Here is a 17,400-nt window from a genome sequence, read left to right as displayed (position 1 = left end):
TTGAATAGATATGAAACTTGAAGTAAGATTTTCCTTCAGTGCCTTTCCCGTTGTCAGGTTGACGCCAGGCAATAGATCCTGATGACGCTGATGGGGCTCATGTTGCCATTGTTGCAGCCATTTTCCCATCAGTAGCCTGCATTGTCAGGAGTCCAGCAACAACAAGGTGTGGGGAGGGGGCGAGTTAGAGAAACAGCAATATCAAGGTAGAAAACCGAAGGGGAGGGTGCATGGATATCATCACATTCCTGATGACGGCAGGCGACGAGCGGCGGCGGCGAATGAATTTAGCTTGTAAACACAGGCAGCATGAAATGCACACCAATGGCTCAAACTGGCCGAGAGCCAAATGGGCGGAGAATGGATGAATGGATGGCAGGAGGTCCTGAAGAGGCAATCTCGAATTGCCGGAGAAGAAGCCTGAAGTTGTTCAAGTTACACAGAGACATTGCATCCAGGACTTTATCCTTTACAGCTTTTCCACTCCTTTCAAAGGGAAATAAAGCAAAAAGTTCACAAATTGGTTCGGGAAATATAAGAAAAATTATTTGAAAATTGAAATAGTTACTGGAATTTAAAAGTATTATTATAATTCGTCGTATTGACTTTTTTCCCAACAAAAATGCTGGACTTTAATAAGATGTCGCCAGGTTTTCCTTCCATTTTCCTTAATGAAATGCGAATACATATTTTCTAGCAATCGTTGAGCAGCAAATGGCATTAAATTGGCTGGCACCTGCATACTTCAGCACCATTTTGCGCTGCAAAAATGTTAACTATCGCAGAGAGGGCCATAAAACCGAAACGTTTTTATTCGGAAAATTCACGTCGTCCACCTGAATGATAGCCGTGCCAAAACTCAGATCCACAGCCTAGATGTTTCTGCTTTTATTGTTGCCACGGCTGTTGCTGCCATTTCTGTTGGCTTTTTATGGCATTTGCAGGAACTGCAACTTTGTGGAAATTCCAGGAGCTAGGTACTGAGGAGGTACAGGCACCGGGGACTTCCCATTAACGTGAGCCATTTGCAAACTGTATCTGTGTGTGTGTGTGTGTTGACATAATGTTGCAGATTTACAGGAGGAGATGGAAGACGTTGTCGCCTGTCCTTCAAGAATTTGATGACATTAATGAATGGGCCTTGTTAGGCAATGTGTAATCCGGTGGGGTAATTATAAGCAGGTTTTCTGCAGCCTCGTTAGTCGGTGATGAGGAGCAGAGTGATAGGTTGCCACTTCTTTTTGGGGGAAGAAACGGCCTCTTGAAGTTGGTAAGATAAATGTGGAAATACTGATAGTGATGGATTGGTTAGTGAGTTACAGAAAGGAATTGATAAGGGGATAGCTGAGATAGTTAAGGGGTAATATTTGCATTGAAAGTTAGAAGGAAATAATTGGGTTCGTTATTACTTTGGGCTTAATAACACTTGTTAATCCTTCATAACTAAAAGTTTACTTAAGAAAGTTCCTAATCATGCATTTTGAATGACTTAATATGGAGGTTTATAGAGGTTGGTTTAAGAGTTAAGAAAGGGATCAATCAGCAAAAATACAGCTTCAATCTATCCACAATAACTATTGTTTTGAGTTCTGAATATATGTAAGATGTTGTTTACAATTTCTGTTCTTCACTTATTACTTCTTTTCTACTCATGTAATTCTATAAAATGCATTGCAATAAAGGTCCTTTCCAGTTTATTTGCTATTCTTTATACGAAAGAAATTTCCTCGCATAAATTTAATTAAATTGTGCACATTTTTTTTCGGGCTTGAGTTGTGCAATTTATGCAAAGCGCTTTCGAGTAAACAAGTGCCTGGCATTAAAAAAGTTGAAATATGCTGAGGCAGCACAAGCGTTGCCCCGCTCGCTCACTCACATTGTTAATTAATTCTGACAAATATTGTGCAAATATTTGGAAAAACTCTGCCAGAGGAGAGAGAGGGAGGGTGAGAGACTGTTTATAATAAGGCAGGCAATATGCCAAGCCATTGAGCCTGGATCTTCTTGTAAAATTTTGGCTGTTTGTGTTTGGCTGGCTGTAATGTAGAGCGTGTGAAAATCGATGGCCAAAAATAAACACAACAATGAACGCACACAAACGCAGAGTTACACACATGTTAAAATAATTAACTTGTCTTTGACAAGACATATGAGTAAACACATTCCACTCTCGCTCTCTCTACTTAACTCTCTCTCTCTCTCTCTCTGTTAATAAAACACGCCATGTTTGCACTGCACAAATACAATTACCTTTAAGTACCCCCTGGCAACCCCATCCACCTTTCCAACCCGCCAACCGTCAGCAAACACGTGCTCGTCCAGCTACCAGTTCCGTTTGCCTAATACGATTACATGGCCTTTTCCACCCACCAACCCATCTGTCCAGCTAAAACCCTTTGCCACCCCCCAAAAGCAGCTGGCCAATTGATGTTGCCACACAGAGAGAAAAATAAATATTAGTCTCGCTTTTAGTTAAAGTAATTATAATTAGACTACCAGAATGGAAGAGTTTAAGGGATTTATGATTCCTTTAAGATCAATCTAAGCTGGAAACGAGATTTTCGCCTTAAATTTATAATATATATTGTATTAGAAAGTACCAAGTTCTGTTTTACAGGGCATGAACGTGACGCTGTTAACTGGCGATGTAGCAAAAAGAGGGCTGGAGGGCGTGGCTAGTCAGCGAGTTTGTTGTTATTGCTGGTCGTTATAATTAATTGACTTAAATCAATTTCTGACTTTGAAGTATTCGTGAGCATTTCTCTGTCACAGTTGCTGCTTATGATGTACGGAAATGATTTTCATAACTCATACGCAGTGTTGGGCAAATGGTGGATGAAATTGCCTCAAAGAAAAAAAGTGGTAAACTATGTCTTTAATGGAAAATGACCAATAAAAGTATAACATAATGTTCTTCGATTGTATTTTCTACAAACAGCTTGAAGTGTGTTCCAGTTTTATGAAGTGGAACCTAAAGTCCAACCCATTTTGCATTCAGTTCTTGTTTTATGCTAGAAGGAAACCCTTTTGCCCGGTGCATTATCTTTGGCTTCTGTTTTTTTCACTTCTTGAATCGCTTGGAAGGCGGATAACATGGGACATCCGCTGCCTGGGAAGTTCAAAGCCTTCTAGATATATGACTGCCATATCCTGGGCTGCATCTGCGTCAGCTGGAAGATTAAGTGTCAGCACGCGCTCCATTCTCGCACACAAAGGAGCCGTTCGCAGGATACACGATACACGAAGATTGCGCATACGCCATGTGTGTGTGTGTGCCTTGCTTGACTTTGGCGCCTTTCTTTCTTACATTTCTTTTCCTTTTTTTTTCTGCGTCCTTTGCTGACCTAGCTCTTGCCTTTCGACATTAACATTGTTGAGGAGTGCTCCATTTCGCTCTGGTAGCTTTCCCTCTTTGTTTTCTAAATGTGTTTTAAAAATGTTTCGAATATTGTCGTTGATTTTCCTCGGGTTTCTTCTTTCTGAGTTGTTTTGCCATTTTTACCCGCTCGTTTGGCCTGTGTAAACACATTTCTCCTGACCATCGCCCCTTTCGGAATATTTATTAAAGCAATCTGTGATGCCTGCAGATTTATTTAAGCGTATTTGTCTTGCAATTTATACACATCGCGTTGCATTTATTTTTTTCGGTTTTTGTTTTTCGATTTTTCCGTTTTTTTTTTGTTTCGAAATTGTTTTGCTTGGTTTTCGATGGCCATATGGCCAGCGATTCAATAAACGTAAATTGAATCCGAATTGGTTATTTATTCGTTTATCCGCGAGCATTCTCCGGTTGAGGTAAAGTTGGTTTGATTGCTGTAATTGTCCTTGGCTCTCTATGCCCGAGGTTTAAGCAATTAAATCAATTGATTGCCATCGGTTAAGGCTTACCACATCCTGTAGTATTAAGTTGATTGCGTTTCCCAGAAACAATATTTGAATTAGATGACTGACCATGTTGTTGAATTAAATTGGATTTAATTTCTCTTACTTGAGTTCAATCAACTAAAGTTTAAAGGTTTCTAATCTGTTAACCAAACAAATTTTAAATTAAATTCATAAACAAAACTCAATGGCAAATAAACTTATCAATGGTCTTGATTGCCTGACTTTTTGTGGTTTATTTTTGCCTTCATTTTCATTTTCACATTTCGTGCTTGGCTTTGCTTGCTATCAAAAATCAATATGAGCATGAAATATGCTCAGGCCAATGTTCATAAGCCTAAAATGAGGGCCTCTTCTCTATGGCTAATCCTCTGCACTACTTTCGTTTGCCTTTTCTGCAAGGGAGCGGGTGGGTTGGCGTGTAGGGGCAGAAGTGCTCCACTTTGAGGAAAACTCCTTTTTCCAACCTCAACCAGTTTTGCCAGAAAATCACGACGCCGCAAATGCAATAAAAGCTGGCAACACACAAATGTAACATAAACAACACAAAGGAGCACAGGGCGCTCGGGGGTGTTAAGGGGGATATTTTCCAGGGACGGAGGCAGTGTTGGCGTGGGAGGGGTGTAGGCAGAAAGGCATCGGCATGGATACATCGATTATACAAGTGGCTGGAAACCAAGACGAATTGTGGGCGGAGATAACTCCGATGGCTCCTTCTGTATGTAGTTGTACTCGTTTATGTGTTGGAGAAGTCGACGGAGCAAAAATGTTGCATACTACCAGGCGGCATGGCCAAAAACATTCTCAACATTTTTCGTAGTGGTAATAAAAGTTTTTATCGCTTTAAATGAAAATTTTTCGCTTCCGCAATGTGAGTTTTCCCTTTTTCTTACCCGCATCCTTCCTCCCATTTCCACTATATGTTTATTATTGCACTTGTTTTTTTTTTCTCTCTCTCTCCTTTTTGTTTCGTTTAACACTTCTATTCTAGTGGGCGTGGCACATTGGTGTTTGTGTCTTGTTGCCTCCCCTTTAGCCTACAACTGTAATTAAAATTGTGCAACTTAAGTGAATGCCTGGGCCATATATTTATGTGGGCGACTGTAATTGCATGCGTGTCTTCACAGAGCAGTAAAGTGTTTGCATTTGCAAATGAGCAGAAAATTAAGTTAATTCGAATGCAGCGAATGCTAGCTCATCCAGGATTCGTGCTGAAGCTGGGAAATTGGTTAATTCTTGCTTAACTTTAATATGAAAATGCTAATTTGAATGCATTTTGCTGATGCTAGGCAGAAGGTTTTGAATATAAATAAGCTTCGGCAATTTAACTACAAAGACTTGGGAAGTGTCTTAGATTGAAGTGCTTTTTGTTAAAGATTTTCTTAATTTTCAGTGAAAAGTATCAATCTAAGCCTTGTTTAAACTGGAAACCCCCCGCATCTAAAATGATTAAAATTTTCCAATTTACTTTTAAAGTAATCCCATTTTAGTCCACAGGGACAAGTATTAATTGCCTTCCTTTGACTCTTAATCAATAAAGTCTTGAAATGATTCCTCAATTAGCTTTTTTGTCCCCCCAATATCACGTCGCAGCAATTAAATTAGTAGATGAAAATCGCTTTCCTTTTGTCTTTCGCAAAGTCAAAGCGTTTAACTTTGTAGCAGCGAAGGGAGTATAAAAATGAAACTCGCTCAAAGGAATTTTTCGCTGGCAAGTTGACGCGAAGCGAGGCAAGTTAATTAACCATGGAAGGTTGGTTGGGGTTTCTAGGGAAAAGCAAAAGGGGAAGGAAAACCACCAAACTGTGCTGCTGCTGCTGCTGGCGGTGATGTTTGTTGGTGGCGTTTTCGGTGGCGGATGGCGGTTGCTGTCAGCAGTTGACCAAATGAAGAGCTGACCAAGTCGCAGGGACGCCTTTTGTGTGGCTTGTTAGGTTCTGCTGTGACAAGTTGGCGGTGGAAATGTGTAAATGATTGGAGGAAAAAGGGGTGGGAAAAATCGAACAATGTTCTGGACAATCGTTTCGCGGTTTTGTTTGGCATTTTCACTGAAGGTTTTCTTCTACCCAGCTAGTTTGCCGATGCCACTGAAATGCGTTTTAATCAATTGCCAGACTCTGTGGCGGAAATTTGCGGTAATTTATTAGCCAGGGATTTAATATTTATAACAGCAACTAACCAATTCTAATATTAAATTCATGAGGCATTCAAAAATATATTTCGAATTTCGTATAACTAATTTACGATCAGTTATGAGGCCATTAGCATATTTATGTTTGCTTTTATAAAATGCAGAAACATTTCGATTTAGATATTTAGAAATTTAATTATCTTAATTATTAAAAATTAAAGCAGAGTATGAAAGACTCCAACCTTTACCAAAAACCCACATGATTTCCCCTGACCATCATTTTCCCTTCATTAAAAAGCTTTAGAAGCGAAATGCATCTTTGGGCTTAGCAAACCTCTTCTAGCACCTCGGAAAGCGTAATCCCAGCTAGAGCTTTGTTTATGCATTCCCTCAACTGCGGAAAATCTTGTCATTTGGGTGCTGAGATTTCCTTGACTTATGGCCCGAACCAACGTTGCCAAGTTGGCCATTTGCAGACAGCCAGCACATGGCTAAGATGTCAAGCCACCGCCCACTGAAAAGCGTTAGCCACCTTCCACTGTAAAGCAGGGCTTCTCAGCCATTGACTCAAACACGCTGACACACAAATTGCAGGGGGAAAATGGAAAATGGAGACAGAGATGGGGAGAGCGGAATAGACAGAGAGGGGGCGCGTCAATGTCCCTCGTGTAACTTTTTTCATTTCGCTGAGTTCTTAATTAAATTATGAATTATGCACAGTTAGTTAAATAGACGAACGCTTGTCCGTTGGGTTTTTCCTCTCATATTTTTGTTTTTATTTTTTTCTTCTTAAAGATTTAGCAGAGCTTACATTGAAGACGGATTTACCGGCAGAAACATAAACATAGCTTTTTTTTTTACATTTTTCTTTATGTTTGGTTCTTGCCTCGTAAATGGCATTACTAACCCAAATACTTCGTTATTGGTGGTGTCTCCGTGTGAGGGGCATAAATAAGTCGCTTATTTATTGCACGTACGTAGGGAAAATGCCAACATACACGACCTTAAATGGGCACAAAGTGAAAGTGTTTGCCTTTCGCTCCCTCGCCTTCACTCTTATCGAGTTTCCTTTTAACACGCCTCCGAATCCCCTACATTTTTATTCACACTCTGGTATTTTTGGTTATTTCGGCGCATAAAATGTGCGTAATAAAATTCCATGAATCTGTTGTTATTTATGACCACAACGTGTACAAATATTAATGGCATAAAAGTGCGTATAAAAATCGGAGTTCAAGTGGGTTTTAATCCTCCGTCCTGACCTCATTTATTTTGACAATTTCGACAATGCCATGAAACTTGAAAACTTTCAATTAAGCGAAATGAAATAATTATGATTAAATGATGCTTTTCGTTGAACAATAAATAAACAAATTCAGCAACGGAAAGTTAACTAAATATTTACCTCGAAGTTACCCCTCAGTCATTTGACTTTCACCCCCTTGAGCAAACAATTCCCAAACTAAATTTAACGCTTAGGGGGAGTGGGCCCACTGAGAGCCCACTGAAAACGAGAACAAATTTGTAATTTAAATTTTGCGTGATTTAAACACCAGATGCGTCGCTGAAAGGTGAACAACAATGCAGCCGAAAGAAAATTCGCCAAGTGCTCAGCATTGACATGCTCTTCATGCAGTGAGAGAAATTTAACTACTCTTAGTACATCGGAATTAATTAAATTTATAAATATAAATATAATATTTCAATTTTAGGTTCATTTTGTTTAACAACTTTTCAGCAAACTGATAAATCGGAGGAAAGTAAATATTTTCTTTTCATATTTTATCATTTAGTTAAATTTCCCCCTTCTCTGCATGAACATCCTGTCTCCTGGTCTTTTTCGGATGTGCCACCAACTTCAAAATAAGTATGTTTTATGCTGTGCCGCAATAGCAACAACAGCAACAAAAACAACAACAGCCAGTAACAACAACCAGCGGCGACAACAACATTTCGTTGTTCACTGCGGAAGCGGAAACTTCAAAGCGCAAACACTTGGCTTTATGAAGCTGTCGAGGGGTTGAAGAAGGGAAATCCTCCAGAAGTGGCAGGAAAGCAAGGGGGGAGAAGTGGGATACAGGAAAATGGAGGTGAGGTAACAACAGCATGAAGCACACCTTTAGCCAGAGGCGCATCAATAAGGGGAGGCTGTGTTGTTTTATCTTAAAATGAAAGTTTAAGAACTAAAATATAAAGTATAGGGGGAACTTCTGAAAAATATTCAATTTTTTGGATATAAAATTAAAGAAATTTGAAAAATATATTAAAAAATAATAATATTTTATAAAAGTTCAGATTTTCTAATCATTACATCTCAGAGTTTAAAAACTAAATAGAAAGAAAGTTATTTTTCGTTTGCTTTTTGGAATAAGTCTATATTCTTTTTGGAAGATTGTTAATTATTAAAATATTTCCTGGGCTGTCATAAGTTGTTTGAAGGAAGAACGAAACACTTTTCCTGAACCCCTCTCCTAAAGAGTTTTCCCGCACGCACCTGTTTTCCGGCCCACAGAACTCGCATCGCGTGTGTGAGTCTCGTGTCTTCTGAATTAATTCACGCATTGCGGGGAATTTTGAGTTTCAGTTTTGGGGCAAAAAGGAGGTAGCTACCAAAGTTGTCAACTCGGCTTATTTCATTTGGACAGCCCTTCAGGATTTTCAACTTTGTCGTTATTGTCGCCGTTTTGTTATTAATTCACTGAACACTTGTTGTAGCTGCTCCTGCTGTTGATTTTCTTCCCTTTTTATTTTTTTTTGGTTGTTACTTTTCTTATTGTTGGCAATGTAATTTATATCCTGCGTCACCAGCTGCGGACCAAGCAAAACAAAAGAATCCCTCCCTGGCATAACGAAAAAAAAAAAGACGTAAAGGGCCAAGAAAAGGGGCAAGCAGCCGGGACAATAAAATTTGGAGAAATTTTTACTGTCAGTGGCTGCCGTTAAATTTACTTACTGGCAGGATCTGGCAGGTCCTTGCCCACTCACACTTAATTATTCACTTGTTTCTGCGGCACCCTTTCACTGGGAATATTTAAAAAGTAATTGGATGGATGCCGAGGAAACATTAAATAAAATATTGTCTTCAATGGTAAAAATTGTTTTTATGTTGAAATTAAAAAGGAATATTTAATATTTTTTAAAGTTAACTAAAGTTTAGGGTAAAAAGAGTTTTGGGTGAAAAGAGTTGACCAAAAAAAAGAGATTTTGTCCAGAATTTGTTTTTGCCTTCTGCATTTTTCAAATGTTTTATGCCTTGCAAATACCTTTTCCCCACTGCTCTCCTTTCACATCCACTTTTTGTATATGCACTAAAAATGCGTAAACTTAACTTCATTTCAGGCATTTTTTTCAAAATTTTTTTTTGTGTTGCCTTTCTTTCTATGTTTTTCTTTTGGCCAAACAATTCCCTTTGAAGGTCCTGGCCAAGTACCTTGCCAAGAAGGAAGAAAACAAGTCAGAAAACGGATGCAAGTTGTAATTTCATTTTCCGCAACTCTTTGAGATTTTCTCGGACAGCTTTTTTCATGTGTGTTTTTAGGGGGCGTGTTTAATTCAAGTTGGCAAACAACATGGAGATAAAGTTTGTTTGGATTTCACCGAAAACGTTGCCTGTTATGGCCCCTATTTTGCCATCTACCTCTGCTTGCTTTCTTTTCGAGTCTCCCAAGGCCTGTTGTCGTATCCTTTATTGCATTTCTTAACCTGAATTTCTATCCGCGATTTCGTTCGAGGCTTTAAGCCAAATGCCACAATTTATTTTAGACATTTTACTTGGCTTGGCTTTTTCATTTTGCTTATTCATGACCCTAAGAAAAGCCAATTTTCTTCTTCTTAATTATTACTCTTTCAAGAACAGGTGGGCTAAAAAATATACTAATTTATATTTAATATAAATTTCAAATTTATCCTTCTCTTAGATTTATCTTAATTAAATATTTTCTCAACAATACTTTGAAATGACTTTGTGAACTTCTTTTGCTGGCCTCTTACTTTAAAGAGGCGAGGAAACTGCCAGGAAAATGAACTTTCTTTCTCAAAGGCTATTCCATAAGTTTTCATGGCTAAAAAGTATCTTTAATATTTATGGAATAAACTCTGTTTAGGAATGTTAAAGTTAAGTTTCTGTAAATTTTTACTAAAGTTTATAAGATTAAAATAGAAATCATAATTTAAGATATCCTTGATGGACATATCTCCTATCTTATCTACAAATTTTCCTAAATTTCTGTAATCCTTAGCGACCTATATCAGAAAATTATCCACTTAATCTGTCACAGAAAAGTTTTTATGAAAAGTTCCACTCTCTCACTCTCTCGCTCTGCCTTGTAATTTTTTGGCAAGTTTGGCAAGTAAACATTTTAATTTCTTACAAGTGCCACGCCCACTAATTGGGTTAAGAGCGGTGTGAGAGGGACCAAAAGGGAAAAGTTGAAATAAATTATAACCTTTCGGCAATGTCTGCTTGTTTGCAGAATGTCAACTTTCCCTGCTGGTAGCCTATCTCTTTCGATCTTGAAAGGCGGCAATTCAGTTGGAAAAGAAAAGAGTTTGGTTAAGGGGCTTCATTTGCTGTCATTTTCGGGGCTATCAAAAATGAATTTCTTTAGCCGCAACACACTTATCAGTTGGCCAAAAAATTTTCCAAAGGGCCCGCTGTCAGAATGTTGATTGCCACATACCAAGTCAGTTTATGGTCATTATCCTTGTGTTATCCCAAATGTGAAGTTGGGGGGTGGTCCTGTTTTTTCAAAGTTGTTTCTGTTGCTTTGTTTCCTTTTTGGTTGTTGTTTTTGTTGTTGTTGTTTTTGGTCACGTCATCGATTAGCAATGTGTTGCCATGGCATCTTCCACTTTGCAGCAGCACAACACAAACACACAGGGAACCGGGTCGGGCGGACAAAACCACACAAACTAACACGACTAACTCCCCTGAAAATCCGTAAAAGTCCTGACCGCAAGACTTGTAAACAAGCAAAATCCGTTTGTTTTTTCAAAATTTCCTTTTATTTTTTTTTTTAGTCTTTTTTTCTATTTGCTTGGCAAGGATATTACAACGGAATATCCTGCGTTTTTTTTAATCGAATTCGCACACAGTTTTTCAGCTGTTTTTTTGGTTGGTGCTGCTCACAGCAACGTTGCACTTGTGTCGATGGTTATGATGGATTTTCTATGTTGGGGTATCGGGTACTTTTCCTCAAAGGAAATGCGACTGAAACACGACCGTCTGCTCGCACGGCTCGCCGTCAACTGGTTCGCCTCGAGCTTCCTTCGAGCCATCGTTCCCGATATTGCCGAGTCCAGCAAAACGAGCCGGGAAATTCTGTCGTGAATTATGCATTTTCCACCTAAGGTAATAGAATTTCCCTGGCGCTCTCTCTCTCTTATCTGCCAGACTTTCAGACTCTCTTTCCCTTTATTGTTTTGGGCAATTTGGTGGCTTTCAGTTTTCCGATTTTTCCTTTTGGTCAGGTGGTGGATTCGCATTTTGCCGGTTTGTTTACGTTTTTGTGTGTTGGCCCGCTTTCTTTTAAGCCGGCTTTCTTCTTCGTTGGCCAACATATGACGGGGATTTTTTTTCGGGGTGGCTTTTCAACGAAACGATTTTAATTGATTGAGGAGCTCCCTTTTTGGTTAGAGGGTGCGGCACTAAAGGTTTGCTTTTGGTTAGTCAAGATTTTCAGGACACGCTAACAAGGGTTGGTAATATATTTGCCTTGTGGTTAGCTTGGGGTTTAGGTTATGGGAAAACTGAAAATAAAACATGATATAAATTCGATTACTTCTATATTTGATGACTAAAATTTAGTAAGAAGAAGACAAATTTCTAAAGTAATTACTTTACCTATCATATTTTTAAATTTTTAGTTCAAAATTTCCCTTACTTAGTGCCGTGTTTCTAACATCAAAAAGCTTTTAAAAACACTTTAACCAAGAGACCCAGGCAATAATGATGACAAATAACGCAAAGGCTGTGGAATTTTTGGCTCCAACTCTCCTTTTAGTCCTTTTTCCATGACCCTTCACCTTTATGCTGACCACAGAAAATGTTCATCGCCCGAATGTGCCTGGCAAACCGCTTTTGGTCGCAACTTCGTCTGGTTTCGGCTTATTTACAAGAATTTTTCGTTACGTTTCGTTTCAGGCCTGGCCGGAAAAACCACAAGCACCAAAGACAGGAGGCCACGGGGACGATGAGAGTGGCACCATAGACAAAGTGTATCAATTATAATACGGGCACAAGGCGAAGAATCCACAGCCAGGGCGCCAGGAGCCAGGGTCTAGGAGTTAGAAAACAGGAACCAGGAGTAGGAGCTATCATACACAGGGAAAAACTACTAACAAATATTGATTTTCTGCGAGGTAATTATTATTATTTGATATTTTCTATATTTATGATGAACGAATTTTTGACTTTATTTTGCCAAAAGGAATTTGAGACTTGAAATTAACTTAATTTTTACCATATTTTGGAAGATTTATGTAAAATGTTTTAACTAAAAAATTGATTTTATTATTTTTGAATTTATTTTTCTAACTGTACAGCCAACCACACTGACACACAGAGCCATGTTGGCTACGACAAGTACAACCACAATTACCTCGGATCCGGGCATCCTCTGTTTTCATCATTGCAACGTGAAAGTTTTCTGCTTCACTTTGCCGCACACTTGTCCCCAATGCAATGCCCCACTGGACGCGGATGTGGATGCGGATACGAGTGCGGATGCTGATGCAGATCCAAATGCAGACCTAGACAGAGGCGGGCCACGTCATCTACTCCTCCTGCCCTTTCGCCTGCCATATCCCTTTGTGCGGGCCACACAGCATCCGTGCGCCATTGTCCTCCGTCCCTCCGCCGGCGATTTCCTCAAGTGAGTATCGGCCATGAATGGACCGGCCATTCGGGAAAGCATATTTGCTGCAGCTGCTGACATTCAAATCCATGAACAAATCAAACAAATGTTTTTATTACTTTTCCAATGCGTTACAAATTGAAGTTACAAAATAGCTTGGGTTTTTGAAAAATACTAAAGGATATTCCGTTTCCATTTCCTATCTAAGGACTTCTATTAAAATATTATTCCAAGGATAAAAATAGAGCAAAAATTCCAAATGTACTCTTTAAATTCGAAAGGCCTTTAGTTTTCCTGATTTTAAATTCAAATTTCATAGACCAAAGCCAAGCAATCGAGGCAGACTATTCCAAGCGGCTTCCCTCCATTTAATCCCAGCCAGAATCAGTTCAAATAAATTTGTGCAAATTTTCCCAGGGACATATATATATATCTGTTTTTTTTAGCTAGTATCTTTAATGGCTGGAATATATTTTTGATGCGTTCTGTTTCCGCAGCGATTACAACAATGCCACCGATTTGCATATCGCAGTGACCACATCCGGCGGCGACATCGTGGAGTTCGATCGCTTTGGCCTGCGCCGTCATCGGCGGGATGATAATCCGACGGAGTGGAGGCAATCGCTGTTAGTGGGCGATGTACCGGAGCCGTGGCACGACTTTTGGGACGAAGTCCTGCAGCAGGTAAGTACAAGCTTAAAGGGTGGCTCAACTTATAATAAGAAATTCAAATTAAATCTAAATTTTCGTTTAATTAAATCAAAAAAATAGTTTAAAAATTTAGAAAATATATTTTTTGCTTTTAAAACTTCAAATTTTATGCCTACCAAATTGAGTCACCCTACCTACATTGAATGCAAATCTCTAAACTTCCTTCGCTGCCTTGTCCATTTGCATTAATAGATTTGCGCTCAGTCGGTGCGGTGGTCCATCGCCAGTTATGCCGAAGAGAGCCACAATTGCTATGCCTTTGTCTTGGCCTTCTTGCAAGCTTTGGGCCACGCCCAGCTAAGCGAGGCCGCCCGCAGTAAGACCGCCTTCTGTGAACAATGCATTGTTCCCAGGACAACGACGGCGGGGAAATACATCTCTCTGTATCGCAAAATCCGCAGAAGTGGAAGCTACGTACATCGCCAGCAAGCCAAAACTCGCAATAAGACAGCAACTTTAACTTCTTCAAGTTCCTATTCCTCGGATATAAACGATGGCGTTGGCAGCAGGAAAAAGGTCTCAAAAAAAGGATACTCAAGCAGCAGTATTGCCGGAATTTCCAGTAGGACACAGCCAACTCTCTGCACTATCGAAGAGTGATTAAGTCAATGGGGGAAAATCTTTAATGTGTCTATCTTAATGTAAAATCTAAAAACTGTAGAAGAATTAAAACGAAATGATCTTGTATAAAATTTAAAAATGCTTTTTCTATTTACATTTTGTCTTTTATTTGTTTTCTTTTTGGTTAAATATTTAAGTTACTTAGAATTGAAGTTCTTTGGAAAGTTTTATTGATTGTCAAATACCATAAAAGCTATTTTGTGTCTTTGGCTGCGTTTTTATATTAATTATAGAGTACAAATTAAGGAATGTTGACCTAATTTTACAGACTCGTATATATACTTTTTCGGTTTTTAAGGAATCTTCATGAAGTGAGGTTTCTGAAACATTCTTCATAAAATCTTTAAGAATTCATTGATGTCCTGTATATCTTTGGAATGTCTTTGGCATATAAGAAAAAACATATTTATTGCCTTGGAGGCAATACGTTCTCCCTGAACTGGTTTATATAGTTGCCAGGGGGATTATAGTTGCACACCACGTAGATGGTATTATCCCTAAAAAATAACATTTAAATCAAAATGAATAATTTTTAGACAGGCAAAGCTGTTACCTTCTAGCAAAGCCGACTCCCAACTCAGAGGAACTCTTCCAGACCACCTGAGTAAAATGCCCGGTGCTCGGTTGAAACGATGGATTATTCCAATTGTAATGTTTGATCTCCTCGTACCAAGATCTAACAGCATCTTTTCCTTCTAAGTTTCCGCCGGAGGCCATATAGAGGTTCTCTCCATATCCGCTGTTCTGGCGATGCTCCAATCGATTTATGGACAGCAAATGCTGTTTTGGGGTAATAATGTTGTAAGGGAATGTTTTTGGATAACTAAAGATGTTTTGAATGATCTTACCTTGGCCCAATCGGTGGCCAACTGATTCAGTTTTGGGGCTCAAAGTAAGGGCTGGAACACCATGCTTGGCACGATATGAATTGTGGGCTTGAAGAACCTCTTGCTCGAACTGAAATTGTTTTATTTTTTATACATTTACTATATATTGTTTTTTCCATTTTAGTAAACATTTCTAGGTAGTTAAACTATAAATAGCTACTTTTAAATTGGTTTTTCCCCTTACTTGTTGAACGCTCATTTTGTACTTTTTGTATTCACTCAGAAATTCACTTATCTACGCTGTTAAGTATATTTATTAATTAAAATTGTAATATCTGGAGAGCTAACGCTGGCACTTGTCGGTGACAACTGATCAACTGATGTCGTATGGGGCTCAGCGGGGGCTTTTATGGGACCAACCCAGATTTTCTTATCAGTTGATTTGCCGCCCCACTGACTGGAGGGAGTTTTATGGAGTTCCGACCAAAGATGACTAATCTTGGTGCATTGCCAGCTAGTAATAGCAAAAAGTTTAAACGTGTTGCAAATTAATTAGCTTTTTAAAAAGAAATCTAATTTTAAACAGACCAAGAAAGCAATTAGTTAACTCTAATCGCTGATCTAATCTAATCTCTTTAAAATAAGATAAACTTAAGATTGCTCTTAAACCATTTTCCACTTTAATGCCAATAGTAATGGCAGTGCAACTTATTTAAAAAACAAAATATCATTAACTTGGAATTTTATGAACACACAGCCCACCTTTACCATTATGGTTACCCTTTATAATCGGATTTTTTAAATAGATTTTAAATGGAGTTTTCTTGACGGCTTATTGCAAACTCATTCAGGATACCTTCCACACTGGCGGTGACTGCCTCGTCCAGATTCCATATCCCTGGCTTGGCTTTTGTGGCTGCCACTCGCGCCTGCCTCATTAATGAACGCAATATCCCAGACAGGAGGAAGTGACAGGAAACGGAAACGAGGACGAGGGCATGAACGGGACTCTTGGTTATGCAAAACTGTCATGAATCGGGAAAATGTAATTACATTCTCGTTGATGACGTTGATGAGCAGCCACGGACTGAGCCTCAGCTTCAGCCTCTTCCTATGCCTCTGCCAACGAGTCGACATTTCATCTTGGATAGAGCGCAATACGTGCATATAAATTGTATAATGTCGCCTCGGCCAACTTTGGCGACACGTAATTTCGAAGCAAATAAGTTTTCCCCTTCCTGCGAGCCAAAGTTTAGCTACCCCTGCCACCTGCCAACCCACTTCCTAATGCCGTTGTTTACTCACCGGGTAGCTGGATCGGGTGTTATTATTGAATTCAACAGTTGTGGCGGCTCTGGGAGGAAATGACACGGGCTGACTTGACACTGTCATTGAGTCAACTGCTCCAAATGATAATGAGGGGGTTAAAACTCTTTAAATTAATATATAGAAAAAGAACATTTAACTACTTGTTTTATTATTTACTATATTATTAGAATAGGGAACTCTGAAATAACCTAGATAAAATGATTATATAAGGTAACTCAGCTTTCATGACCTCTACCTTCTGAGTAATATTTTATGACATTGATTTAAAAAGCCAACAGTTTGAATATGCATTAGTCACATGAAGAACGGGTGGTAACGTACGCTGGAAAGGTTGATACAAAAGTTTGTATTTGATGCATTCCGAAAACGTTCACGGACTGTACTGTTGACAGACCCTGAGAGATAATAGGTCTAATTGAAAGTCATAAACCCTTAAGATCAGCTTTGACTCATAATGGCACATAAAAAATGGAGCAGGGCTACTTTGCCAAATTTCCCACCTTGCTCTGGAGATATCAATAATAAAATGGGTGTGACTGGGTGGTATATTGCCTCCATGAGTCAAAAATAAATTTAAAAATTTTGCATTATTCAGCTGCTGTTCGTGTGTTTCTGCCTATTAGAATAGAAAATTCATATGAGTCAAGTCCCTGAAGAATTGATTTTGTAAACTGGCGCCAGGCTAGGGCTCAGTTTTGTCTGGGTTATGGTTGTTATCTAATTAAAATATATAAATAGCAGCCGTTCAGCATAAGTGCGTAACACAAAACGTGCAAAAACGAGGGAAAAAAATCAAATCGAAAAAGCGAAAGACCTTGGGCGGCATTTAAAAACTATTTATTTTCTATGCTTTCTTTGCAATTTCTGGCTTTTCTGCATTTCGTTTGGCATTTTGCAATTTGGCGAACTTTGTACCCAATAGTTTGACCAAATGCCGAGCTGGCCAGCAGTTTTAGACCCGGCGTCATGGCGATGATGTAGATGCCTTTCTATGGCTGCACCACCGTACCAATCTACTTCTTATTTTCCCGAACTACTCTGCGCC

The 17,400-nt window shown here is 39.0% G+C and overlaps 3 protein-coding genes across 3 annotated transcripts in view; 1 reads left to right on the top strand and 2 right to left on the bottom strand.

Moving 5' to 3' along the window:
• LOC108110658 (protein eyes shut) overlaps positions 1-12,131 on the bottom strand; it is a 50,387-nt gene extending 38,256 nt beyond the window's left edge. Inside the window, 1 exon segment of the mRNA XM_017219772.2 lies at positions 10,693-12,131. The gene's annotated coding sequence lies outside the window, so the exon portion shown is untranslated.
• Positions 1-14,293, top strand: part of LOC108110659 (MKRN2 opposite strand protein) — a 51,635-nt gene extending 37,342 nt beyond the window's left edge. Inside the window, exons 3-6 of the mRNA XM_017219773.2 lie at positions 12,156-12,373; positions 12,557-12,885; positions 13,365-13,551; positions 13,771-14,293. Of these exons, the coding sequence (XP_017075262.2) occupies positions 12,581-12,885; positions 13,365-13,551; positions 13,771-14,178 (900 nt within the window). The 5' untranslated portion in view covers positions 12,156-12,373; positions 12,557-12,580 and the 3' untranslated portion in view covers positions 14,179-14,293. The remainder of the gene's footprint in view (positions 1-12,155; positions 12,374-12,556; positions 12,886-13,364; positions 13,552-13,770) is intronic.
• Positions 14,294-14,346: 53 nt separating this feature from the next.
• Positions 14,347-15,713, bottom strand: LOC108110662 (Golgi-associated plant pathogenesis-related protein 1). Its single transcript, XM_017219779.2, is given in 5 exon segments — positions 14,347-14,696; positions 14,753-14,979; positions 15,048-15,083; positions 15,085-15,156; positions 15,271-15,713. Coding segments are annotated over 5 exon segments (441 nt in total). The 5' UTR covers positions 15,286-15,713; the 3' UTR covers positions 14,347-14,605.
• Positions 15,714-17,400: the final 1,687 nt, after the last annotated feature.

The sequence above is a fragment of the Drosophila eugracilis genome, unplaced genomic scaffold (genome assembly GCF_018153835.1).
Source record: "Drosophila eugracilis isolate 14026-0451.02 unplaced genomic scaffold, ASM1815383v1 contig_445, whole genome shotgun sequence".
Classification (NCBI taxonomy): Eukaryota; Metazoa; Arthropoda; class Insecta; order Diptera; family Drosophilidae; genus Drosophila; species Drosophila eugracilis.
Note: the sequence above shows the minus strand (reverse complement) of the source record. Positions and strands in the feature narration are given on the sequence as shown.